Source organism: Oryza sativa, chromosome 3, assembly GCF_034140825.1.
Source record: "Oryza sativa Japonica Group chromosome 3, ASM3414082v1".
In the NCBI taxonomy this organism is placed as follows: Eukaryota; Viridiplantae; Streptophyta; class Magnoliopsida; order Poales; family Poaceae; genus Oryza; species Oryza sativa.
Window position 1 is genome coordinate 13871442 of NC_089037.1, and position 27126 is coordinate 13898567.

The window sequence follows — 27126 nt, forward strand, 5'->3', positions numbered from 1 at the left end:
ATAGACCGAAATGCATGTGTCATGAATTGTTCGCATCTTTTGTGTTCTATCTAGATTCAAATGAACATTTGTAAATTTTCCGCTGGAGTAGTTTTTACATTTTAAACGAGTGTTATTCGAACAACAGTTTTTATGGCAATTTTGCAATTGCAATGGCGATTCAAAAAAAACGGCAAATTACAATTACCCCAAATCATATACTCCTACCGTAATTAACCAACATAGAAAGGGGAATTAAATCAAAAGAGCCTTCGCGCTGCAGCCCGCGACGCCTCCGCCTCCGTCTCCGTCGCCACCACCGCCTCCGCCTCCAAAACCCTAACCCTAGCTCGCCGCCTTCGCGCGAGCTCTCCTCCATGGAGAACCCCAGGCCACAGGCTCCTGCGGGGACCCCTCCCATGGCTCCCCTCCCCGTGCCCCCGCCCATCGCCCCCATCCCTGCCCCGCCTCCGCGAGCCCCAGCACCCGCCCCGGCCGCCGCCGCCGCCGTCGCCTCGACCTCCGCGGCGGGAGGAGGCGGCGGGGGCGGCGGTGAGGCTGACTACGAGGTCTCCGATGACCACCGCGCCGCGCGGGAGCGCCACGAGCGCGCGGTGCAGGAGCTGCTCCAGCGCCGCCGCGCCTTCGCCATGGCCGTGCCCACCAACGACTCCGCCGTGCGGGCGCGCCTCCGCCGCCTCGGCGAGCCCGTCACGCTCTTCGGCGAGCGCGAGATGGAGCGCCGGGACCGCCTCCGCGCTCTCATGGTCCGCCTCGAGGCCGACGGCCACCTCGACCGCCTCCTCCGCGCGCAGGAGGAGGAGCAGGGCGCCGCGGGCGCCGAAGAGGAGGAGGAGCAGATCCAGTACCCCTTCTTCACCGAGGGCACGCAGGAGCTTCTCAAGGCGCGCGTCGACATCGCGCAGTACTCGCTGCCCCGAGCCAAGGCCAGGATAGAGCGGGCCAAGCGCTGCCATGACGACCCCGACGAGGACCCTGAGGCAGAGGCCAACCTTGTCGTTAAGCAGGCGGAGGATTTCGTGCTTGAGTGCAGCGAGATTGGAGATGACCGCCCCCTCACCGGCTGCTCCTTCTCTCGAGATTTTTCAATGCTCGCTACAAGGTACGGCCACTTAATCAAACGGAATAGCGTAGGGTTTTATCTTTGTATGTCTTAAAATAGTGGAATGATTTGCTCGCCGAAGTGTTGCAATCGTCTTATTAGGTCAATTGTTAATATGGGTTTGGTAACTTGCTTAACTTGTCCCAGTTTAGCATATCAATTGAGTAAAAGCTGTTCTAAGTTTGGGATTGGCAATGACTGAAAACACTCTGAATTGCTGCTATATATGGCAGATGGCCGTGTTTCTTCACATTTACACTGCTGCTGCATAGAACCATGCTGTTCTGCTTCAGCATTTCTGTCATGATTGCTTTGCGTTGAACCAGGTGCAGCTAGCACTCGTTCAAAATTGCAATCACAATAGTTCATCATGGCGTGATATCGGCTGGATGAATCAACAAATTTTTTTATGGCTGTATGATTTATAGAACTAGCTAGCGGCTCATGTTTGGGCAGCTAGAATTTCCTTCCATTGAGCAGATGGAGGATGGTATCATGCTTATCGGCTAGCACTATTTTGAGCAGGCTGGTCTTCACATTTGCAGGATTGCCTGTAACAGAACTATTGCGGTGTTCCAAAATACACTAGGTGGGTGGCATGGTAGCATCTGGCTCCTTCTCGCATACAGGGTATCTTCACAATAGTGGAGTATCCCTGATGATTTTCAATTGTGATGCTAATTGAATTTCATAGGAGTTCATATACACATTGTTTTTGGAAGGGAAGTTCATGCACGCTTAGGCTGCATTTGCTTCAACATTTCATCAGATTGGCCAATTTCCTAACCTGAAAAGACACTCGATTAGATCATGATTAATTAAGTATTACCTATTATAAACTTGAAAATAGATTTATTTGAATTTTTAAATAAACTTCTATATAGAAAGTTTCTTTCAAAAATCACACCGTTTAGCGGCTTGGGAAGCGTGCCCGCGTTAATCTGGTGCTAGTAGCTGAAAAGAACATAGCCTTAGTAATTTTGGTAAACTAATTGTTGATGTCATGTTGTTGGATACCTTTTTCCTTAATCTTGAGCCTCAATTAGCTTATGTTCTCTTGTTCTTGGCCTTAACTTATGTTTTCTTGTTCTTGCTTCCTTGTCAGTAAATAATGACTTTATTTCTGTGTTTTTTAGTTCATGGAGTGGGATGATCAAAGTGTGGAGTATGCCACAAGTAACTAAAATTGCAACTCTGAAAGGTCACACAGAACGTGCAACTGATGTTGCGTTTTCACCAGTTGACGACTGCTTAGCAACAGCTTCAGCTGATAAAACTGCCAAACTATGGAAGACCGATGGGTCACTCTTATTGTCCTTTGATGGTCACCTCGATCGGCTTGCTCGCCTTGCTTTTCATCCATCTGGAGGGTACCTTGCTACAGCTAGCTTTGACAAAACCTGGAGATTGTGGGACGTTAGCACTGGAAAGGAACTTCTACTCCAAGAAGGGCACAGCAGAAGTGTCTATGGAGTTAGCTTTCACCCAGATGGTTCTTTAGCTGCATCTTGTGGTCTTGATGCGTATGCTCGAGTTTGGGATTTAAGATCAGGAAGATTGTGGGGCACACTCATGGGACATGTGAAGCCTGTAAGTTCATAGCATCAATTTTCCAATCTTTTTCTAAAGTACTGTACCATTCATTTCAAGCTGTTACGGCTCTTTATTGCTTGGTTTGTGGTTACATTTATTTAGTTGTGGACATGCTATTGCTTTTTTATATTGTAACATGATTTTACTTTCTTTTCAGGTCTTAGGAGTGAGCTTCTCCCCTAATGGTTATCTGGTTGCAACTGGAAGTGAAGACAATTTCTGTCGAATATGGGATTTGAGGACTAAAAGAATGTTATATTCTATACCAGCACATAAGAGTCTTATCTCACATGTCAAGTTTGAACCCCAGGAAGGCTATTATTTGGCAACTTCGTCCTATGACACCAAAGCAGCAGTATGCCTAATAATAATGCGCCATTTATTTTATTTCTTTTATTGTCTCATTTCTGATATTCTTCCTTCCTTTTGCAGCTGTGGTCAGCTCGTGATTACAAACCAATCAAGAGTTTGGTGGCCCATGAGTCAAAGGTTACTAGTTTGGATATTAGTGGAGGTAACCACTTGCTTAAGTGCCTTTTATCTTTGCTGTATGTGAAATTATATTTGGATATCCTTTTCTTGTGAGAATTGAGATCAATAGTTTTAGCCCTTTTTATCTGTCCATTCCTCATATCAAGTTGGACATCCACCATTTGGTTATGCTAAAACAAATTCCCATGTATAGTGCACTTGGATTTTCTTAGCCAATATCAACACTCTCATCTCTGAACTAACTGCAGTTGTTAGAGCAGTGATGCTGCTAAAAACGGTTCAAACCAAACCTATTTGTCTGTATTACTTTTAGAACCTTATAGATCTATGCTATTCTATGGTGCACTTTCATCGTATAAAATTGCATATCATGCATTTCCCACCATTTGTTTGTTTGTCCTTAATGGCATACCCATCTTGTTTCTTTAATCCTTTGTTGAAAATGGTATCTGCCAGTTGTACGTTCTGATTGTTCTTTCCATCTCTATTCTCCCTCAACTTGTTTCTTGCAAAATGTATCAGCTTTTGATCCTTATTCCTAACAGATGCCCTAGTAAACTCTAGGGATCGGTACATTAGGTGGCGTTGTTGTCTCATTCTTCATTTTCCTTTTCAAGATTGTGCCGTATTATCATGCCATCCACTTGCCACAAGATTCAAACATGTCATATCTGAATTTCTAATTGGTGGTTTGTGTAAATCTTGTGCAGATGGACAGCAGATTGTGACTGTGTCACATGATAGAACGATCAAGATTTGGTCCTGCAGAAGCAGGGCACAAGATAATGCCATGGAGCTGGACTGAGGCACTGAATTAACTTGTTAGAAGTTGTCAGCATCTACATGAAGCCATCTTGTAGTTGTAGCACCTCATAGCCCTTAGCCTGTGAAATGTTTCATATGTAACTCTTCTACTTGACGTTGTAGAAAATTTACGATCGAACGGCTTAGGGGCGATTACCCCTGTCCTGGGTTTGCATCCCTGGTTTTGAAGTTACAATGGCATGGATCTAATTAACCCTAGTTTTTTTTTATGCCAGTATTGCTTCACATCAGGACGTAGGTTATACATTCCCACACTTGTGGAATCAATCCTTGGAATTGCAACAGGCTAGATGCATTTACGTTCTAATCAAGATAATAATCTCACAAGGTCTTTACGTTAACCACTCTTAACAATTCCGACTAGCAATACTCAACTAGTCATGTATGGTCAAGCAATATAATTCTGATAATATATTTTGGATGGATGTGACTAGATTTATTATACTAGTTATGTAACATCCATCCAAAATCTCTTATATTGTGTTCATCATCTGATTTCATAACGGTGGCGGCAGCAATATAAAACCTAAAGAGTCAGCTTGCAAAACAGCAAGACGGCACGAAGAATACGATCCCTACCCTACCAAGTAAGCAGCAGCCTGGCAAAATGAAGTCTGCTCCAGCATCACGAGCCGTCCACTGTTGTCAAGCAAAATAAACTAGAAGTTAGAAGGATGGCAATTTCATGCTAGCTGCTTTTATTCCTCAGAGCAATTTAAATGGCACAACTAGCAGTACAATACTAATTAACAACAAATCAGTAAGTATAGGTCACACCAATTGAAGCTAAATTAATCATCTCATCTACAGAAGCTTATTCCTCAGAGTATCTTAAATGGCACAACTAGCAATATAGTTATAATAATTAACAAACAAATGAGAGTATGGGTCACACCAGTTGAAGCTAAATTAATCATCTATCCTTATTCTTCAGAGTATCTTAAATGGCAGTGTGGCACAACTAGCAGTATATTTATAACAATTAACAACAAATCAGTAAAGCATGGATCACAGCAGTTGAAGCTAAATAAATCATCATCTCATCGACAGACTGCAGAAGCTTATAGCGGTAGAATTACCTGACCTCATCATCTCATCGACAGACTGCAGAAGCTTATAGCGGTAGAATTACCTGACAAAGATGTCACTACGGTAATGACGACCTCCTCCTCTTGGTTGCAATTGGGCGTCCCTGTGTCTTGGCTGGAACAGACTCAGCAGCAATAGGGCGAAGAGACAGATTCTGAAGGTCTTTGGAAAGATCCAAACCCAAAGGAGGAACAATGTCATCAGGGCAGGATGAGAGGGTCAAGGACGAGAGGAGCTTCTTGCTGTGCATGTTAAGGCTGACCATGTACAGCTCTGCATCGGCATCGTTGAGCATGAAACTAAGGACACCATCTTCCTGAGGGTTCAGGACAGGGCTAATTGGTATGGCCTTGGGCAACCTCGCCTTGTCGAAGCCCTCCAGCTCCCACAGATCTGCCACCATGAGTTGTGCATCTTTCAGCCACTCCCCGGTTGCGAGGGTCAGTGTCCACATCGTTATCGCACGATCGCCGGTGTGCGCAGAGCTGGATCCGCCGTCACTGATGCAGACGAACTTGATAGAGTCACCGCAGCCGTCGACACAGCTCATTGTGCGGCATAGCTGGAGGTCACCCCTCATGGCGAAACTGATTTTAAGATGGCACTCTACAGGCAGCGGGATGTAGCGGAATTGCACGGCATCATCATTGCGGCCGGAGAGAGCATCGTCGCACCTACAGAAGAGGACGCCCTTTGCGAGGTCGGCCCAGAACGCGTGGCCTCCGAACGAGAACACCTTGTCACCGTGGAAGGAACCCGGCATCTGTGATGGGAAGATGGCGTCCTTGAATTGCCATGGCGTGATGCCCCCCCTGGAACTTGAGGATGATGATGGCCGCGGTGGGCACAGGCAGAGAACATCCCGGTAGACGTCTCGCCCCGCTTCCATGTCAAACCGCATGTCCTTAGCCACGATGGCCAGCGAGTAGCTGCTGCGCAGCGCGTAGCCACCGGCGGCGGCGGTGCGCAGGGGGAGAGGCCGCATGCTGCAGTAGGTGAGGCAGGACTCGGGCAGGCCCGGGATCATGGAGAGCGACTTGCCGACGACGTCGTAGACGAGGTAGCAGCTGCAGCCATCCCGGAAGCACGAGGTGAGGGCGATGAGGCCGTCGCCTGCCGCCTCGACGTAGGTGAGCGGCGGGTCGTCGTACGGTGACGCGTCGGGCAAGTTGGGGATGGGCGGGACGGCGGCGCCGGGGGGGAAGCTGGCCGGCGGCGGCCTGGGCACGGCGGCGGCGGCGGAGAGGCGGATGGAGAGCTCGGAGAGACCCGGGGGCTCCGCGAGGCGCGCCAGGAGCAGCATGCCCTTCACCCTAGCGGCGTTCCTGGGGTAGCGTTCGTCACCGGGGTGGCACCCGTACGACTTCCAGTCCGCGCACTCCATGGCCGCCCACTCCGACTCCTCCTCGACGGCTTCCTCCTCCGATCGAACGATGCGATCCAGAAGAACATAGGAAGGTAGTACAGTTCTTCCCATGGCAGCCATGGAAGGCGGAGGGGATCGGAGTTTAGGTTAAGGATTGGGGGAGGAGGCGGAGGGGATTTTTCTTTTCTTTTCTTTTCTTTTTTTCTCTTTTTGATTCGAAGGCTCCGGGGATATGACTTCTTCTGAGCGAACGATACTCGCGTGTTGTAGGTATAGATGGCCAAAACAGGCGCGGGGCCGATGACCCGGCCCACAGTACGGGGTTTCGGCTCGGCTCGACTGGTGTCAAGCCTGTGCTGATCCGTCTGACCGTTGAGTTGTGTCTGGGCCTCTGCCTACGTAAGGTGGGTCGGCCCGGCACGATACGGTTCAACGATCAGGAGGCAAAACAGTTGAGGATACAAAGTAGACTTATTTCAACCATATAAAATACTACAACCCAAAGAAGGAGCACGATGGACTATCTTATCTTCTGGTCAGCCCGAGTCTTATTAGGTCGTGCCTAGACCGTTGATGCAGCCTATGGGCAGGCACGACCCAACACGGTGTGTAGGTTGGGCCGTGCCGGCCCGACTGATCTTGGGCTCAAGCCTAGTCGTGCCCGGGCCGGGCCAAGCTAGGACAGGTGGGCCATTTGGCCATCTATAGTTTGGGGCTTGGAAGAGAAAGATAACATAGATTCGTTAGTTGCATGGCGACTCGGATCGTGGCTTCATCCAACGTCTGATGTCTAGCACCAACAAACACAACGGGAGAATGACCCCGGGACTCGGTGCACTATGCTTTTAATATGGACTATGGCTTATTTCTTAATATCATATTTTTTATGCAACATTGTGGATGACTAATAGTTTCATGTCAAGAAGATGGGGGTGGGAATCTCCTGGCCTGCTGCTGCTGCATCATGATATACGATCACCCGTGAACCAGAGACGCACTGCATCTGCTCACTAAAAGAGGTGTTTCGTCACTCCATCGTGTTTTCCTTGTGGAGATAAAGAGACGATACGGGTGTGGGTGGAGATGGGCCGAAAGCAACATTTTAAGTCTAATAAGCAAAAGCTAGATGGATAAATGTCATATGAATGAAATTGAATGGATTGGGTGAATAGACGAAATCAAACGATACAATAAGTGTAATTCTCAAAAGTATAATTTATACTGTAAGAACCTAATCTTAGAAATATTATAAGAACTAGCAAAAATGCCCATGCGTTACAACGGGTGAAAAAATTCTAATAATAATATACGTTTTTCATGCATAATCATGTTAATGACAATGTTTGTATTTTGATGAGCGGCTTGTTTTTTTATAAACAGTGTTTTTCTTCTTGCGCGATTTTCTCAAACTATTTTTCAGAAATGGCGCATTTCTTTCTAATAGTTTTTTCCTAGCATGTTTTTTTTCTTTTTTTAATGACGATGAAAACCATATTTTTCTCCCCTTTTTTTTGCTTTTATTTTCTCGTGTGTTTTTTGCATGTTTTTTCTAACAATCATTTTCTCGCGCGCTTTTTTCTTGTCTTTTTGTTAAATGTTCTTTTTTGCTTTTTTTTTCAATACATGACAATATGTGACGAAATAATAGCCGTGTAGTAGATGGCAAAAAATCGATGGATTCTATCTGACTCAAGCGTCCATCAATTTAGTGTTTTTTCTGACAGTTTTTTCAGAGCGATTTGTTTTTAATAGATGGTGCTTTTTTTTCTTGCGCGGTTTTTTCAAACTATTTTTTTAGAAATGGCGCGCTTTTTTACAGCTTTTTCCTCGCATGTTTTTTTTAAAAAAAAAATTTTACCGGCGATGGAAATAATTATTCTCGCGCGTTTTTTTGTTTTATGGAAGATGTAAAACCTTTTTAGCGTGTTTTTTTGCGCTTTTTTCTAACTTTTTTCTCACGCGTTTTTTGAACAGTTTTTATTTTCTCATGCATTTTCTATTTTTAGATTAGATTAGAGATAGAGAAGAGATATATACTGATTAGAAATCGGACTTTGTTTCGCCCTTTCCATTTTTTTTCTCACGTGCATTTTTTATTTTATACAAACCAGCTTCTTATTTTTTACGAACCATTTTTTTCGCCACTTCTTTAAGGGAATCGGACAGACTTTTTTAGATGTTTTTTTTGGATTTTTTTCGCCTTTAAAGGAATCACTTTTTTTCTCTTTTTTCTTTTTTAAAGGAATTAGATCTAGCGTTTTTTTTTCACCACTTTTTTTTGCCTTTTATAGTAATCGATTTTTTTCCATTCGGATCTACGCTTTTTTTTCACTTAGGGAAACAGACTTTTGTTGTTATTGTTTTTCTTTTTTTGTGCGGCTTTTATTTTTCTTTTTATGCACCTTTCTGCCTTTGTTCTCTCACTTTTATCATTTTTTTAACAAAAACAACCTCAAGAACCTTATTGCAAAGATTATAGGGACTCAAATGTAAATATAAAAATTACAGGGACTCGAATGCAAAAGTACAAATCCAAAAATTAAAATTATATAAAAATGGAATGCTCTCGACCTGTAGATTCCATTTTTGCAAATAAATCTTCAATCCGGCACATCAATTTTTTTTACCAAGATGTATAGGATATCATGATATAGATTGAAACGTGCCTGGGATCTCGGACTCAAACCGAGAGGAATAGTGCCTTTTTTTTTCTTTTTAAGGGGGAATCGGATATAGAGTCGGACTTTTTTTTAATGAGAGGAATATGAGTCAGGCCAGAGGAATAGGAGTCGGACCTTTTTTTATTATTATTTTTTCTCTATTTTTGAGTCGGACTTTTTTTTTATTTTTTCGCTATTTTTTGATGGGCGAAGGAAGCATCTCTTATTTTGGGATCTCGGACTTAAACCGAGAGGAATGGTGCCTTTTATTTTTTCTTTTTAAGGGGGAATCGGATATAGAGTCGGACTTTTTTTTTATGAGAGGAATAGGAGTCGGACCTTTTTTTATTATTTTTTCGCTATCTTTGAGTCGGACCTTTTTTTTAATTTTTTCGTTATTTTTTTTGACGGACGAAGGAAGCATCTCTTATTTTTTTTAAAAGTATATATAAGTAGAGATAGAGATTAATTCAACTAAAGTAAAAAAATCCCCAATTTCAAATAGACCGAAATGCATGTGTCATGAATTGTTCGCATCTTTTGTGTTCTATCTAGATTCAAATGAACATTTGTAAATTTTCCGCTGGAGTAGTTTTTACATTTTAAACGAGTGTTATTCGAACAACAGTTTTTATGGCAATTTTGCAATTGCAATGGCGATTCAAAAAAAACGGCAAATTACAATTACCCCAAATCATATACTCCTACCGTAATTAACCAACATAGAAAGGGGAATTAAATCAAAAGAGCCTTCGCGCTGCAGCCCGCGACGCCTCCGCCTCCGTCTCCGTCGCCACCACCGCCTCCGCCTCCAAAACCCTAACCCTAGCTCGCCGCCTTCGCGCGAGCTCTCCTCCATGGAGAACCCCAGGCCACAGGCTCCTGCGGGGACCCCTCCCATGGCTCCCCTCCCCGTGCCCCCGCCCATCGCCCCCATCCCTGCCCCGCCTCCGCGAGCCCCAGCACCCGCCCCGGCCGCCGCCGCCGCCGTCGCCTCGACCTCCGCGGCGGGAGGAGGCGGCGGGGGCGGCGGTGAGGCTGACTACGAGGTCTCCGATGACCACCGCGCCGCGCGGGAGCGCCACGAGCGCGCGGTGCAGGAGCTGCTCCAGCGCCGCCGCGCCTTCGCCATGGCCGTGCCCACCAACGACTCCGCCGTGCGGGCGCGCCTCCGCCGCCTCGGCGAGCCCGTCACGCTCTTCGGCGAGCGCGAGATGGAGCGCCGGGACCGCCTCCGCGCTCTCATGGTCCGCCTCGAGGCCGACGGCCACCTCGACCGCCTCCTCCGCGCGCAGGAGGAGGAGCAGGGCGCCGCGGGCGCCGAAGAGGAGGAGGAGCAGATCCAGTACCCCTTCTTCACCGAGGGCACGCAGGAGCTTCTCAAGGCGCGCGTCGACATCGCGCAGTACTCGCTGCCCCGAGCCAAGGCCAGGATAGAGCGGGCCAAGCGCTGCCATGACGACCCCGACGAGGACCCTGAGGCAGAGGCCAACCTTGTCGTTAAGCAGGCGGAGGATTTCGTGCTTGAGTGCAGCGAGATTGGAGATGACCGCCCCCTCACCGGCTGCTCCTTCTCTCGAGATTTTTCAATGCTCGCTACAAGGTACGGCCACTTAATCAAACGGAATAGCGTAGGGTTTTATCTTTGTATGTCTTAAAATAGTGGAATGATTTGCTCGCCGAAGTGTTGCAATCGTCTTATTAGGTCAATTGTTAATATGGGTTTGGTAACTTGCTTAACTTGTCCCAGTTTAGCATATCAATTGAGTAAAAGCTGTTCTAAGTTTGGGATTGGCAATGACTGAAAACACTCTGAATTGCTGCTATATATGGCAGATGGCCGTGTTTCTTCACATTTACACTGCTGCTGCATAGAACCATGCTGTTCTGCTTCAGCATTTCTGTCATGATTGCTTTGCGTTGAACCAGGTGCAGCTAGCACTCGTTCAAAATTGCAATCACAATAGTTCATCATGGCGTGATATCGGCTGGATGAATCAACAAATTTTTTTATGGCTGTATGATTTATAGAACTAGCTAGCGGCTCATGTTTGGGCAGCTAGAATTTCCTTCCATTGAGCAGATGGAGGATGGTATCATGCTTATCGGCTAGCACTATTTTGAGCAGGCTGGTCTTCACATTTGCAGGATTGCCTGTAACAGAACTATTGCGGTGTTCCAAAATACACTAGGTGGGTGGCATGGTAGCATCTGGCTCCTTCTCGCATACAGGGTATCTTCACAATAGTGGAGTATCCCTGATGATTTTCAATTGTGATGCTAATTGAATTTCATAGGAGTTCATATACACATTGTTTTTGGAAGGGAAGTTCATGCACGCTTAGGCTGCATTTGCTTCAACATTTCATCAGATTGGCCAATTTCCTAACCTGAAAAGACACTCGATTAGATCATGATTAATTAAGTATTACCTATTATAAACTTGAAAATAGATTTATTTGAATTTTTAAATAAACTTCTATATAGAAAGTTTCTTTCAAAAATCACACCGTTTAGCGGCTTGGGAAGCGTGCCCGCGTTAATCTGGTGCTAGTAGCTGAAAAGAACATAGCCTTAGTAATTTTGGTAAACTAATTGTTGATGTCATGTTGTTGGATACCTTTTTCCTTAATCTTGAGCCTCAATTAGCTTATGTTCTCTTGTTCTTGGCCTTAACTTATGTTTTCTTGTTCTTGCTTCCTTGTCAGTAAATAATGACTTTATTTCTGTGTTTTTTAGTTCATGGAGTGGGATGATCAAAGTGTGGAGTATGCCACAAGTAACTAAAATTGCAACTCTGAAAGGTCACACAGAACGTGCAACTGATGTTGCGTTTTCACCAGTTGACGACTGCTTAGCAACAGCTTCAGCTGATAAAACTGCCAAACTATGGAAGACCGATGGGTCACTCTTATTGTCCTTTGATGGTCACCTCGATCGGCTTGCTCGCCTTGCTTTTCATCCATCTGGAGGGTACCTTGCTACAGCTAGCTTTGACAAAACCTGGAGATTGTGGGACGTTAGCACTGGAAAGGAACTTCTACTCCAAGAAGGGCACAGCAGAAGTGTCTATGGAGTTAGCTTTCACCCAGATGGTTCTTTAGCTGCATCTTGTGGTCTTGATGCGTATGCTCGAGTTTGGGATTTAAGATCAGGAAGATTGTGGGGCACACTCATGGGACATGTGAAGCCTGTAAGTTCATAGCATCAATTTTCCAATCTTTTTCTAAAGTACTGTACCATTCATTTCAAGCTGTTACGGCTCTTTATTGCTTGGTTTGTGGTTACATTTATTTAGTTGTGGACATGCTATTGCTTTTTTATATTGTAACATGATTTTACTTTCTTTTCAGGTCTTAGGAGTGAGCTTCTCCCCTAATGGTTATCTGGTTGCAACTGGAAGTGAAGACAATTTCTGTCGAATATGGGATTTGAGGACTAAAAGAATGTTATATTCTATACCAGCACATAAGAGTCTTATCTCACATGTCAAGTTTGAACCCCAGGAAGGCTATTATTTGGCAACTTCGTCCTATGACACCAAAGCAGCAGTATGCCTAATAATAATGCGCCATTTATTTTATTTCTTTTATTGTCTCATTTCTGATATTCTTCCTTCCTTTTGCAGCTGTGGTCAGCTCGTGATTACAAACCAATCAAGAGTTTGGTGGCCCATGAGTCAAAGGTTACTAGTTTGGATATTAGTGGAGGTAACCACTTGCTTAAGTGCCTTTTATCTTTGCTGTATGTGAAATTATATTTGGATATCCTTTTCTTGTGAGAATTGAGATCAATAGTTTTAGCCCTTTTTATCTGTCCATTCCTCATATCAAGTTGGACATCCACCATTTGGTTATGCTAAAACAAATTCCCATGTATAGTGCACTTGGATTTTCTTAGCCAATATCAACACTCTCATCTCTGAACTAACTGCAGTTGTTAGAGCAGTGATGCTGCTAAAAACGGTTCAAACCAAACCTATTTGTCTGTATTACTTTTAGAACCTTATAGATCTATGCTATTCTATGGTGCACTTTCATCGTATAAAATTGCATATCATGCATTTCCCACCATTTGTTTGTTTGTCCTTAATGGCATACCCATCTTGTTTCTTTAATCCTTTGTTGAAAATGGTATCTGCCAGTTGTACGTTCTGATTGTTCTTTCCATCTCTATTCTCCCTCAACTTGTTTCTTGCAAAATGTATCAGCTTTTGATCCTTATTCCTAACAGATGCCCTAGTAAACTCTAGGGATCGGTACATTAGGTGGCGTTGTTGTCTCATTCTTCATTTTCCTTTTCAAGATTGTGCCGTATTATCATGCCATCCACTTGCCACAAGATTCAAACATGTCATATCTGAATTTCTAATTGGTGGTTTGTGTAAATCTTGTGCAGATGGACAGCAGATTGTGACTGTGTCACATGATAGAACGATCAAGATTTGGTCCTGCAGAAGCAGGGCACAAGATAATGCCATGGAGCTGGACTGAGGCACTGAATTAACTTGTTAGAAGTTGTCAGCATCTACATGAAGCCATCTTGTAGTTGTAGCACCTCATAGCCCTTAGCCTGTGAAATGTTTCATATGTAACTCTTCTACTTGACGTTGTAGAAAATTTACGATCGAACGGCTTAGGGGCGATTACCCCTGTCCTGGGTTTGCATCCCTGGTTTTGAAGTTACAATGGCATGGATCTAATTAACCCTAGTTTTTTTTTTATGCCAGTATTGCTTCACATCAGGACGTAGGTTATACATTCCCACACTTGTGGAATCAATCCTTGGAATTGCAACAGGCTAGATGCATTTACGTTCTAATCAAGATAATAATCTCACAAGGTCTTTACGTTAACCACTCTTAACAATTCCGACTAGCAATACTCAACTAGTCATGTATGGTCAAGCAATATAATTCTGATAATATATTTTGGATGGATGTGACTAGATTTATTATACTAGTTATGTAACATCCATCCAAAATCTCTTATATTATGGGACAGAGAGAGTATATCTTAATACGAATCTAAAATCCTTTATATTATAGAATGGAGGGGGTATATCTTTGGACGAAATATGAATTTATCTTTTTTTTAGATAATGGATTATATTAAACCTGACCTCTACACGAAATATGAATCTATCTAGGTATAGGTATTGTCGTGTTGGAGCAAAATCGTCGCCCACTGCTGGGCAAAGCTTCCGTAAAAACTGCATCAGATGAGATTAACATAAGATGACAGAGCCGTGGATGTCGGTCTCCAAGTCGGACTCGGGACGGAGTTTTTTTTTTTTTAATACGCAAAAGGATTGCGTACGGGACGGGGTTAATTCGAAATCCTAATCCGACTCCGATGCGATTACCCCTGCCTCAAACCTTCCCCCACCCGCCTCCGCCTATATTAGGTTCGCGAGTCGTCGTCATCGTCATCATCACCTCTCTAATTCACATCAAAAGCTCTGGAGCCATCATGGCAAACGTCTACGATTCTCAAGCGCTTGGCCCACACAAGCTGGTCTTCTTCTCCGAGATCGTGGCCTCGCCGCCGTCATCCGCCGCGCCGGCCGTCACGCTCCGGCTGCTTGTCCTGATGGCCTACCGCTCGTCGTACGGTGACGACGACGACGACGACGGCGGCGGCGACGTGGACACGATGGAGGACGTTTCCTGCCGCGTGCCGCTCCGCGACCTGACGATGGCGCGTGGCGGCGACGGCGACGATGTTGGCGCTGTGCGGGCGGCGGCGGCGGAGCGGGCGTTCGGGGAGCTGGTGGCCGGCCTCGAGCACCCGACGCTGCGCCCGGAGGTCGAGACGGAGGTCCCCAGGGCGGCGGCGCGCGTCCTGGCGCGGTGCGAGGGCCGCGCGGAGGAGGAGGTCGCCGAGCTCGAGATCCGCATGCACGTCGTGCTCATCGCGCACGACGCGCCGCGGGAGGAGGGTGACGGCGAGGACGACGAGAGCGGCAGCGACATGGATTTCAGCGACGTGTGCGGCAGAAGGGGCGACTGGGGCGACGGCGACGACGCCGACGCCTTCCTCAGCGACGACGATGACGACGAGGGGGCGCAGTTCGCGGCGCGCCCGTACGGCGGCGCCATGCTGCGGGAGGGCGGGCCGAGCGACGGCACGCTGCTGCTGTCGGGGTTCGCGACGCGCTCCGACGGGCCGGAGCTCGACGACCAGCTCGAGCTGACGCCGCGGGACATCCGCCGCCTGGTGCGCATGGCGCTGAAGGGCAAGAACGTGGAGCGCGACGAGGCCTACCAGCGGGCGCTCGACGGCGGCACGCCTGTGTCGCCGGAATCGCTCGCCGCGATGCTCGACCAGGCGCTGCAGTCCGTGCGCCAGCAGCCGCCGCAGCAGCAGCAGAACTGCCAGAACACGACGCGAGACGGCGGCGTGGTTCGCCGGATGCACACGGGATTCTGACGCCGATCGATCGATCGATCCACCGCCCGGGATGAGGCGCGAGCGATGCGACGCCAACTAGTTTTGGTTTTGAATGTTACTGTCCCAATTTTTTGGGGGTCAGGCTGAGTCAATCTACTATTGTATTGCGAGAGCTCTGATTTCGTCAGATCTACTATATTTGAGTTGGTTGTAGGAATTTCAGTTGGTTGTAAGCAAATACGCAAGCCTTGTTCAGGTTCAATAATTCAAATCTATGTCAAGCGCTTCCAAACATTGTTCATTACGAATATTGACCATGCTTGCAATGCATTTTCAAGACCACAAATTCAAATATTTTGTATAATGAAGCAAGGGAAGGTTATTTAGTGCTAAAGATTCGATGTGTAAATGTAAGCCATACTCAATCAATTGACCCAATTCATTTACACATGCAAAACTTTGATCAAACTTTTCTTTCTTTAAAAAAATGGAAATCGATTAGACATAGCACATCGATAATTTATTGAACATGAGAGGTTGGATGTAGAGCACACAGTCACCACACTGCTGCTTTTAGGAAGCAGATAAAAGGAAATCATTGCTTAAAGTAGACAAGTGAAACAACAATGTAGTTGATAAAAATGATATCTGTACCTCATCAATTACGAGTTTGCAAGCTACTTATATTTCATATGCTATGGCATGAAAAGAGGTTCAGGTCCGAGATATACAAATTACGCAGACAAAATGGCCATGTCGAGTGTTCGTCGTGAAAAAACTTTGAAACCAGGAAACTAGCAGTTTAAATACAGTAATCTAATACAAAGAACAACAAATACAATTCACACCAGCTCCTGTGAAACAACGCCGCATCCAAACCTACAATAGCTCATGAACTGATCAATTTGGAAGGAACAATGATCCTTCAATTTTGTATCACTTGAGAAGAGACTCCATGGCTTCGAAGAAGAGAGCCACCATCTCCTTGTTTGGAGTTTTGACCGCACACTTCACGCCAGGAACACCGACTGCAGCAGTAAGCTCTATCAGGAAGGGGATTCCACGCGGAATCTTTGCAGACATGTACAGAACATCCTTGTTTGAGTTTTTCCTCTTGGCGATAAAGAACACATTTGATGCTGCAAGGTGCTCAACGGTCGCATCTATGCTGCTGACGACAGAAGAGGGGAACTCTTTCGAAAATTCGTTGTCATCAGGTAAAGATTTCCAGGCCTGCAAGAGAATCATGAGATTTGTTCAGAAACTCTAAACAATCCGGGGCAATCCAAGAAACAGAAATTCATTGAGTTAATTAAATTGACTACTGTTGTGAATAATGCAATATAATACATGTTAGCGTTTTTACCTCAAGAAAACTTGTTCGTTCCATTTTGCCATCTTCACCAAAGAAGGCATGCATAGGGATTTTGTCATTGAAGTACCACACAGGTTGCTGATTATTCTTCACCGCAACCTGCAGCAGTGAGCTTGGCGCTCCAGGAGAGAGATTCTGGAATGCCACCATAGGTAGCAGCGTCCTGGCCGAGGTCCCAGGTTGCAGTGGAGAGACCTTATTCATAGAATAACACCACGTTCAGTACATGTAATTGAATTTCAAAAAGAATGTTTTATACTTATAATATATAGCTGGTACCTGAAGTGCACCACCGGCTGCAAGGCCAAAGGTATTTTTGTTAAACTGAATCATGAATCCATCTAGCACAGTTTGAGTGCCATTATCAAAAGATATATCATAGAATATTTGGCCATCACGCCGCACTAGTTGTGCGCTGATCTGCAGTCCTTGGCCAGTGGTTGATGGCAACAAAACAGGTAGTGGAGGGCTGCAAAAGGGAAGAACAAGAAAAGATGATATGATCAAAAACCTGTCCTAGTCATACAAAATGATTAAATGAATATGCCACGAGACACCTTAGCAAAAACCACAAAAATATACTAACCCTGAAGGTGCTGTTGGTTCATCAACAGGAACAATGGAGTTATCCATACCCATCAAATCACCAAGGAGGTCTGGCATTGGAGCAGGAGCAGCTGGTGCTGCTGGCTGCTTCACTGGAACATTAGAAGAAGTGCCAGCACTAGAGGAAGGTGATGCCCCATCAACACCCTGAGATGGTGACTCCGAATATCCTGTTTCAGCTGTATCAGCAAACTCCTCATCATCAGCCCTAGGAGCTGTTTTAACGCGGCTAACAAATGCTTCTGGAGGCTTGTGATAAACTGATGAAAGGGTAGAAATATTGGCTAGCAGATCATCTAGGAGAGAAGAATCAAGCTGGTTGGAATCATCGCTGATCACAGGTTTCTCTGCCAAAACTACATCTTTAGCTGCCTGCAGGACGCCAAACATATATAAATGGTAAGAGTGCTATTTAACCAAGCATTGAATAAGGGTAAGGGTGAGGGGTTATGATATGATACCTCAGGATCAGTAGAAAGAAGTCGCCAGTATATATAAGCTCGGTCGCGCAAATCAGGATTGTCTGTTTCAACTGTTGCATTATTGAGAACAGCCTACATGATAAAGTTATTGCAAATTAGACAGTGAACAGATTCTTTGTTACAATAAACAAATAAAGAACTAATGGCAGGCTAATCATGCTTATTGGAAGAAGAAACTGTTCATTGCATAAATTGATCAATCAGTTCAAAACATGTGTCTAAATTATTCCTTTTCATCAACACACAACCGTGAGTCTAACCACTATTTTTTAGGCAAATCCACACCAAGACAAAAATCATTCCGCGCTCGGCAACCTCTAAGCATTACCACGTGCACAAACATACAAATAACCAGATGAGAATTGCAACCTGTATCATCTGTTGAGGCCCCTCAGTTGGCTTTTTAAGGAACAACTTAACAGTTGCCGTTAGTAACTGCAATTGAACTAATGCTGGTTCTTCTGGGAATGTTTCCAAGAAGCTCTCAAGAAGTTCGTCAGCATTGTCAATCCTTTCAGCATATTCTCCAATAATCCAAATCATTGATGCCTGGAGAAAAATAAACATGTAATTGCACAAAAATGCAATAGATTACCTAGACAGTTTTCATAGAATAATACCTTAGCCTCTGGTTCATCTAAGGTGTCTAGGCTTTCACAGAGTGTTGCGATGATCGACTCATACCTGCATTTTGGCAAGAAAACAGTTAGTTTTATAGATGCAATTCTTGAGCAAAAACAATAAAAAAATTGAAGAGTTCCTTTGTTACATAATATAGAACATTGATCTGTCATGCCACAGTACTCACGTATTAGGGTAGCGCCTGAAGATGTCCTTAATAACAATTATAGCCTCCTGCACAACATAATTAACCTTTATCTTAATCAGCTCAAGCAAAACACTGATACACCTTTCAGCAGCTCTCTCCAACTTAATTGCACATCTTCCAATAGCACGAACAGCTTTGCGGACAAAGTCAACATCCACCTCTGTGGCATACTCTTTGAATTCCAATAGAACCTATAGAAGGAGCTCTGTTAGCTTCTTGAACAAAATTTACAGAAAAGAAACCATCTGCTCCACAAGGAGTAAGACATTCAACATGGTTGGCAAGTTAATCCAATTTTTGAAACTGATATAATAATTGTTTAGCCTTTCTTCCAACAATACAAAAGCACTTCTGGTAGACATGAGACCATACAAAAGCAGAAAAACATTTAGTTAAGGAAATCTTTCACTGCAACTAACATGCGCTGGACACAATAATAATATAAAACAGCAGATTTTTTACCTGATCTATGTTTCTGTCAGAGGCAAGCTTTATCATAATCTCCAGCTTTTCCATCTTAACATATATTGGGTCATTATACTTGCAAAAGAAGACCTGTTGCAAGAACAGCCTGTTGGGTCAGTAACACATTTGCGTTACTGGAAATGAGTGGCTCAGATGAGGAAGAAAATATATCACCTTAATTTCATGTGCAAGTATAGTAGGCCTTTTCTGAACAATCAGATTAATGTTCCTTAACGCTACATACTGAATCTCAGGTTCTGCTGACAAAAGCGTAACAAGAGGGGGTGCCATTTTCTTACAGAGATTACGGACAACATCTGTGCTAGTAATGAGCTCCATTTGTAAAAGGATTATCTACACACAGGAAAAAGTATAGCATCAACAAAAGTTTCCATCTGGTGTAAAAGGAGATAGACAACACTACAATAGGTAAAGCATCACGTGAATGGAAAAGAACACATTTAAATAAAAAACAAACAGTAAATGCTGCTGATGATTTCGCCATGCATTAATTCCTTAATTTGTTTGCTCCTCAGAAAAAAAAATAAATCCATTCTGCTACCTATGTACTGAGGACTTCACAATACCAATAATAATCTAAAAAAGCCTTACAGGTACGTATTCAAATACTCAATACTATGATGATATTACGATATATGGTTACCACATAGAAACTGTACAGACTGCACAAAAACCTGTCTAAAACAACTGTCTTTTCTAATGCAAGCGAATCAGGTAATAATTTACCTTTACAGCAGAGAGAACAACAGCACAATTTGCATGTTGCAGACGGGGTGTAACCCGTTCCACTATATTTTCTGCTTCCCTGGCATCTGCTGCTTTGTACCTTGACAGAGAATCCAAAATAAAAACCTGGCCCCATCTGCAAATACACCAAATATGTTAAGTGGACTGAATTTTTAATATCCAGATAGGTTCAAAACTCAATACATCAAAAGTTGCATCGTACTCTGTGCATTCATTCAGAGCAGTCAGAAGCTTTGACAGCGTATGACTGGTGATTTCAAAGATTGGACGAGTACTGCTGTCCTGAATCTCTGCAAGCGCAGCAACAGCATTGGCAACTACCATAGGATTATTGTCAGATATTAAGTCTTTAAGGGCCTCTAGGAATCCTCTGTCCTCAACTAGCTCAGCATTTATATCATAAAGCTTAGCAACACAAATAGCTGCAGTCTTCCGTACATACGGATCATCATCCTGTGTGCAATTCAAGAGCCAAATATAGACTTAGATAGAAGAGGTCAACTTGACTGAAAAGTTCTAGAAACAACAAAAAGAAAAAAAACCTTGAGGCATCTTTGAAGAGGATCACAGAGATACTCTGTGATTTTGTCCACACGGATGCAACCCATTGTCCTCACAGCTAAAGCACGAATCAGTGGATTTGGATCTTGTGAATCCTGCAAAAGTTTCATTTCATGAATCATCTTATTAGTTTCTATGAAAAGGTCATGTTTTAACGTACCATATCAGCATTTTTTTTCCGCATAACAGTTTGTTGCAAGTATGGCTATAGTTTATTACCTTAACAAATGTGTTTACAGCAAGTATGGCAAGGTCAGGTTGACTTTTGGCATAGTTAATCAGATATAAATATACTAGTTTCTTCAGCTCCAAGTTCTCAGTCTGCATGCAGTTCACAACGTCGGTAAACAAAGATGAAACATCTTTTCCAACAGTCATAGCAGCGATAACTTTCTTGACAGCATCTTTTCTCTTATCCTGCAGAACATATTTCCAACAATAAATCAGATATCGGAAATTGCAAAAGGCAACTTACTTGCTGAATGTCAAAATAAACAAGAACTTGGTGTGAAAACTTTAGAACCATAATTTTGTTCCTGTATGCAAGTACAATATTTTTTTGGTATCACTGTAAATGTACTGAATTACTGAACACATGATCCGATTTGTCCTGCTACAGACGGATCAGGATCCTCTACAGTCGACTGCATCGTGCCTTTGTCACTGACATGTAGGCCTGGAGATCAATGGGCCCACATGTCAGTGACAAAGGCACAGTGCAGTGACTGCAGAGGATCTCAATCCACTACTGACTACATACCACACTTCCTCTCTCGACTAATATCATAATGAAGCATAAGTGTGTGCTTTTGTAATTAGCACAATCATGCAGAAATGATTTATCCCAAATAGCAATATGTTTATTTATCTCCCTGGTTTGTAGCAGTGATCTAGTGGATACGTTTCATCTTTCATTTTTTAGCAAACAATATGCATTTCAAACATACATGCGAAATGTGCATTTCAATGTTAATACTGTTCTGTGCACAATCATTCACACACAGAATATGAATGAAGGATAAAGCCCATGCAAATGTTTCGACAGCAAGATGTGTAAGTTCCACAACATTCTTGTTTTCAGTGTTAATATAAGTATTGGCAACTAAAAGCATGTAATTATATTCCCTAGTGACGTATGAGGTAAACATATGCGCATTGGGGCAATCCTTCTGTCTTATGAAGGTCCAGCTTGTTCATCTGACTACGCATTAAACAATCAAAGCCATTCAGATCAACTCCTTCCAGTAGAAGCTACGAAATGGATCAGGGAATTCAGTCCATTCACGGTTTCATCTGCCGCTGCAAGCAACGACAGGCAGCCCAATCCAGCGGCATAACTTGCAAACCACAATTCATTCTTCGGCCAGGCCACGCCACCGAAATCTGAGCCCTCCGAACCCCGCGACAAAACCAACAGAAAACCCGCAGATCTACGAGCGATCGCCGCGCCCAGCCCAGATCTGGATCCGGAACGAACCGACCCCCCACAGGCACGGGGAAAGCAAGCTACGGAGACCGGAGAGACGGGGGAGGGGGTGCGTTGGTTGACCTTGTACTGGGAGTTGAGCTCCTCCTTGAGCTCGGGGATCTCCCCCTTCTTGGTGGTGGAGAAGTACTTGGAGTCGTGCCCGCTCATCTCGCCCCGGCGAGCCTAGCCTGCCTCGCCCGCCGGCCGCGCGCCCTCCGGCTTGCGGTGGTTGCTCGGCGATCTCCGCGCGCGCGCGCGGCGGCGGCGGTGGGTGGCGGGGCGGGAGGCGGGAGGCGTGGGCGTGGGCGCGCGCGCGATGGGGTCGCACTTGGTCGGCGAGGAGGAGGAGGGGTTGAGGAGGAAGAGATTTGAGAGATCAGGGAGGGGGCGAGGACGACGACGACGGACGGTGGAGATCTGATCGACTGCTGCTAGCGTTCGTTGCAACTGGCAAGGCTGAGGGGGGAGAATTTTCGCGTACGCAAAAGTAGAAAAATATTTAGTAGCACATGATTAAAAATTATAGGTGTAGTAGTAACTATTATGAATTTGAAAAATGAATTTATAAAATTTTTGAAAACAACTTATATATAGAATTTTTTTTTGAAAAAATACATCATGTAACAGTTTGAAAAACGTGCTAACGAAAAATGAGAAAATTGAAGTTTGGAGTTGAAGGAAAGAACATGGCTTTATATGGAGGAGAGAGAATTTAAAAAAAATAAATAGGGTTGGCTCTCAATCTCTCATGCAATAGCTTGCTATTCACATATTTTTTTAAAAATAAAACATTAAATGCATACGTGAGAGGTAGAGAGAGGATAAGAGAAATAGAGATAACTTTATAGCTCATCTCTTATATATGTTAACTCTAATATGAGTTAAAAACTTGTAGATAGCTCCATTATTAAACTTGCTCTAAGATGAAAATGGCGATGGCGGTAATAAATGTGTGGCGCGTGTTTCTCACGTCGTTCCCACTCCCTATCATCCCTCCCATTTTCTATTTTTTCTATTACCACTCCCCGTTCTTATCACCCCCTTTCTCATTCCTCTATTTTACCGATCACATTCTCCATTTTTTTCTCATCTCTCTCCCTTCTCTGGTTTTAGGGCCCCTTTGAATTTTATAATGAAAAAAATGAATGAATAAAAAAACACAGGATCCTGATAGGAATTCAATCGTAAAACATAGAATTGTAAAATGCAGAACAAACACAAGAATAACCATTTGATTGGACCGTAGAGAAAACACAATAATCAAATGAGAAAGATATGTTCAAAGGAATTTTCCAAAAGGTTGGAGCTCTTGCTAGGTTTTCTCCAAAATCTTTATAGAGTTGTTCATTTCTTAGGAATTTCAAATGCTATGATAAAATTTAATCATTTATCTCAAAGGTCTTCGTAGGAAATTGGCCAGACCCAATTGCCAAGGAGATGGATCGAGTGCAGTCACAACCTTGTAGGTGTCACCTCCGCCATCGTCCAAAGGATTTGGCCCATGCGTAGGGGCCGGGCCGAGTAGTAGCACCACTAGTCTAGCGCAAGCTCTCTGGTGGACAAGCGACCTCTCCAACATCAACATTAAGCGCAAGGTGATCGCACATCAGTGGCCCCACTAATTTGAGGACGAAGCTGCTAACTCTAGTGATTGTTCAGAATAGAAGGATAAGCAAGGTAGAAAAGACAAGAGAGATGTCCCTATCAACCATGAGTCGACGAGGAGCCGGTATTGATGGTGCCATAGAGGTCAAGTGCACGAGGAGCACGATGTTTCAGGGCATAAACACGAACAGAAGGCCATGAAGGACTAAGGTAGGAGGAGATAGAGATAATATGTAGTTCTAAGACAAGTGAAAAACCGGAAGAGATTAAAGCAAGAAGAAGAAATCAAAATCCTTTCTTGTGGATGAACGACTCTGGAATACTAGTAGCCAATGCAGAGGATCTGAATCCAACAAATATTATTTGTTCAGAACTTCAGATATTAGGTAGTAAATCAAATGCACCATGAAAATATAAATGTATTTTCATTGTACCGTAAAATTGGAAAAAGGAATCGTTATCAATGTAAAAGTTGTATGCATGGTAATTTGAAATCTCATAGTTTTACTCAACTAAAGGAGCAATTTTGGGCAACTCAGAGATGAGCTGGCTTTAGCCCAAACAATCTTGCCAAACGAAACTGGGCCTCAAAGAGCACACCAAACGCTACAGTTGGGCCCGCCTCTGATGTTATCCACCACATGCGCAGCGCATCACTTTTCCTTCTCCTGCCTACACATCGATCGGCCCATTTATTGTTCTTCATAACTAGATGGTGGCCCGCGCAGATTGCGCGGCTAGTATCATTATATTATCTCTTATATAATAGCATATATGTTTTCTCAACGTATTATTTAAATATATATTAAAATAACAATATAATTTTAAATTTTGTACTAACTTTACGAAACTACTAATGTCTAATATTCATATTGTATTTTATATACATGTTAGTTACTAATTATTTTTAATATCAAATTTTAGTTATTTGTAAATTATATTTCTACATGGACTGTAGACTCGTCTTTCAATATTTCCTTTTTTTTAATTTTGAATTTTCGTTATCTGTATTTTCTATATAGACTCTAGGCTCTTCTTCCGATATTATTTATTTTTATTATTTCTAATTGTATTTCTATGTAGACTCTAAACTCATCTTTCAATATTCTTTAATTTTTAATTTAATATTCTTTAATTTTTAATTTTGAATTTTAGTTACTTCTAAATTGTATTCCTGTATTGACTTTAGATTCTTCTTCCCATATTTTTTTAAATTTCGAATTTTAGTTAGTTATTTTTATATGAACTCTAAACTCTACTTTAATTTTATTATGTTTTTTCCGAATTTTAGTTAATTTTAAATTCCTATATGGACTCTATACTCTATTTATAATATTACTTATTTTTAATTCCGAATTTATATTATTTCTTAGTTGTATTTCTATATGGACTCTATGCTCTACTTCTAATATTTCTTATTTTTAATTTCGAATTTATATCATTTCTTAATTGTATTTCTATATGGACACTATACTCTACTTCAAATATTCCTTATTTTTAATTTCGAATTTCTAGTATTTCTTAATTATATTTCTATATGGACTCTATACTCTACTTCTAATATTCCTTATTTTTAATTTCGAATTTCGATTATTTCTTAATTGTATTTCTATATGGACTCTGTACTCTACTTCTAATATTCCTTATTTTTAATTTCGAATTTCGATTATTTCTTAATTGTATTTCTATATGGACTCTATACTCTACTTCTAATATTCCTTATTTTTAATTCTGAATTTCTATTGTTTCTTAATTGTATTTCTATATGGACTCTAGTCTCCTCTTCTAATATTACTTATTTTTTAATTCCGAATTTTAACTATTTATAAATTGTATTTCTATATGGACTCTGTTTTTCTTTTTCTCCGATTAATGTAAGAATTTCTAGACCGTGAGAGCGAACGTGGATGCTCCTTTTTCTATTCCTTTAATAAGTTAATAGATACCCTCACTTTTTGCTCTCTCTCAACTAAAAGAATAAAAAAAAAGTAAAAAGAACATACTAAGCAGTGTTTTAAATCGCCGGCTAAAGCATTTAGCGACTGATTTTCTCAAACAGTTCATAATGGGCTAAAAGAGACTATAATAGATAAATTGTATACGAGAGCAAATAACTATAGAGGGAAATAGCGGTAGCTATAGCCGGAGATTTGAAAACATTTATTTTTTGTTGCTGATCTGTTCATGGCTTGCACCTGGCACTACTGGCAGGTTGCTCCACTGCAGCTCGCTCACTGTATATAGCTAGGTAGGGCGTGTATTAGGGCCAATTGGCCAAATGGTCTGAACAGTGAGCGTACACACACTACATGTGTTACTGTAACAAAGACTGTAGAGCTGCCCTATCGTTTACCTGTGCAGGCGTCTTCTCTCTCGCATAGTTGCATGGCACCGACCTAACCAGCCAACCAACCAGCTGGCCGTGCAGTGCACAGAGCCACAGACTTATTAACAGCAAACATGCCAGTGCCAGATTTCAGGGATTCAGAAGAACTGAAGCCCCCGGCCCTGAAATCGAACAGTGCTACTGCGTGATTGCAACTGATACAGGCCGATCAGGATCCTGTGCTGTGCAGTTGTTATTAAATGCAAATTAAGCAGTTATATGTGCATCATATGATCTAGAACGGAAAGGATACACAGTGATTACTGTAGCGAAATATTATAGCAGAGGTATATTTGGTACTTAAACAGTCATCTAGAGCCGTTGAATTAAAAAACGAATGGTTAAGATTGTGTGCAGTTGCCATTGTACAGTTACAATATCAACTGCATTTGATTTCAATCCGATCCACACATATGTTCACGAGGAATCGTGCTCCTCTAACGTAAAGTCAAAAGAACACGGGTCATTAATGTGTGGGCTCAACCTTTGTGGATCCCACATATCAGTGACAATGTACCTCTGATTTTATGTTAGAAGACTCATCCATTCATGAGTGTCCTACAGAGAAACGAGTGAGGCAGAGACAGGCAGCCATGTGATGTTATTTCCCTGTGCATACCCTGTGGTTGGGGAACATAACGGCCACGCCGCTGCATATCATGCATTGCCATCGATCGATTGATCGACGTGAGTGGCCCTCTCAGGCTCTCACCGCATCCAAAATTCAGCCTTTTTCTTTTCCTGAATTCTTGTGGCTTTTATCAGCGACACCAGTGTTATATTATTGGCTTTGCTCCTCTGCATCAAACATGATTCACCTACATAAATCCAGTAAAACTTACTCGTCTCTTTGCATCCTACATTAGAGGGACTATCTACTGTTTAGACACTTATAAAACAACCAAAATTTCGATGGACCAGATAGGAGAGGATATAAAGCTTTAAGAACATCGGATCCGGATCCTCTGCAGTAATACGGAGGTGCATTGTTCATGTGAGGAGCATAATAAATCAGTGCACTGTAGTAGATTTACTATAGCGCATAAACTGTTTCCTCTGATC

At 43.1% G+C, this 27126-nt stretch overlaps 5 protein-coding genes across 6 annotated transcripts; 3 read left to right on the forward strand and 2 right to left on the reverse strand.

Moving 5' to 3' along the window:
• Window positions 1–223: 223 nt before the first annotated feature.
• Window positions 224–4210, forward strand: LOC107275966 (U4/U6 small nuclear ribonucleoprotein PRP4-like protein). The gene is made up of 5 exons (XM_015775401.3): window positions 224–1102; window positions 2239–2692; window positions 2853–3050; window positions 3128–3209; window positions 3898–4210. Exons 1-5 carry the CDS (start codon window positions 357–359, stop codon window positions 3990–3992), a joined length of 1575 nt encoding a protein of 524 aa, XP_015630887.1. The 5' UTR covers window positions 224–356; the 3' UTR covers window positions 3993–4210.
• Window positions 4211–4282: 72 nt separating this feature from the next.
• Window positions 4283–6711, reverse strand: LOC4332862 (uncharacterized). 2 transcript variants are annotated; one of them, XR_001544566.3, is made up of 2 exons: window positions 5092–6711; window positions 4283–4651 (listed from the first exon to the last, which is right to left on the reverse strand). XR_001544566.3 is itself a non-coding variant. In XM_015775402.3 (2 exons), exon 1 carries the CDS (start codon window positions 6585–6587, stop codon window positions 5160–5162), a length of 1428 nt encoding a protein of 475 aa, XP_015630888.1. In that variant the 5' UTR covers window positions 6588–6711; the 3' UTR covers window positions 4283–4651; window positions 5145–5159. The 2 variants fall into 2 exon arrangements, 1 of the variants encoding a protein (XP_015630888.1); XM_015775402.3 differs by having other exon boundaries at window positions 5145–6711.
• A 3140-nt stretch (window positions 6712–9851) lies between these two features.
• LOC4332861 (U4/U6 small nuclear ribonucleoprotein PRP4-like protein) lies at window positions 9852–13838 on the forward strand. The gene is made up of 5 exons (XM_015777795.3): window positions 9852–10730; window positions 11867–12320; window positions 12481–12678; window positions 12756–12837; window positions 13526–13838. The coding sequence occupies exons 1-5, from the start codon at window positions 9985–9987 to the stop codon at window positions 13618–13620; spliced, it is 1575 nt and encodes a 524-aa protein (XP_015633281.1). The 5' UTR covers window positions 9852–9984; the 3' UTR covers window positions 13621–13838.
• A 474-nt stretch (window positions 13839–14312) lies between these two features.
• Window positions 14313–15823, forward strand: LOC4332863 (uncharacterized). Its single transcript, XM_015774636.3, has one exon. It carries the CDS (start codon window positions 14482–14484, stop codon window positions 15556–15558), a length of 1077 nt encoding a protein of 358 aa, XP_015630122.1. The 5' UTR covers window positions 14313–14481; the 3' UTR covers window positions 15559–15823.
• Window positions 15824–16181: 358 nt separating this feature from the next.
• On the reverse strand, window positions 16182–22531 carry LOC4332864 (beta-adaptin-like protein C). Its single transcript, XM_015776332.2, has 15 exons — window positions 22155–22531; window positions 20825–21022; window positions 20587–20700; window positions 20247–20497; window positions 20024–20159; window positions 19451–19630; window positions 19274–19366; window positions 18791–19002; window positions 18603–18666; window positions 18352–18531; window positions 17962–18054; window positions 17481–17872; window positions 17174–17363; window positions 16886–17089; window positions 16182–16752 (listed from the first exon to the last, which is right to left on the reverse strand). The coding sequence occupies exons 1-15, from the start codon at window positions 22239–22241 to the stop codon at window positions 16456–16458; spliced, it is 2691 nt and encodes an 896-aa protein (XP_015631818.1). The 5' UTR covers window positions 22242–22531; the 3' UTR covers window positions 16182–16455.
• Window positions 22532–27126: the final 4595 nt, after the last annotated feature.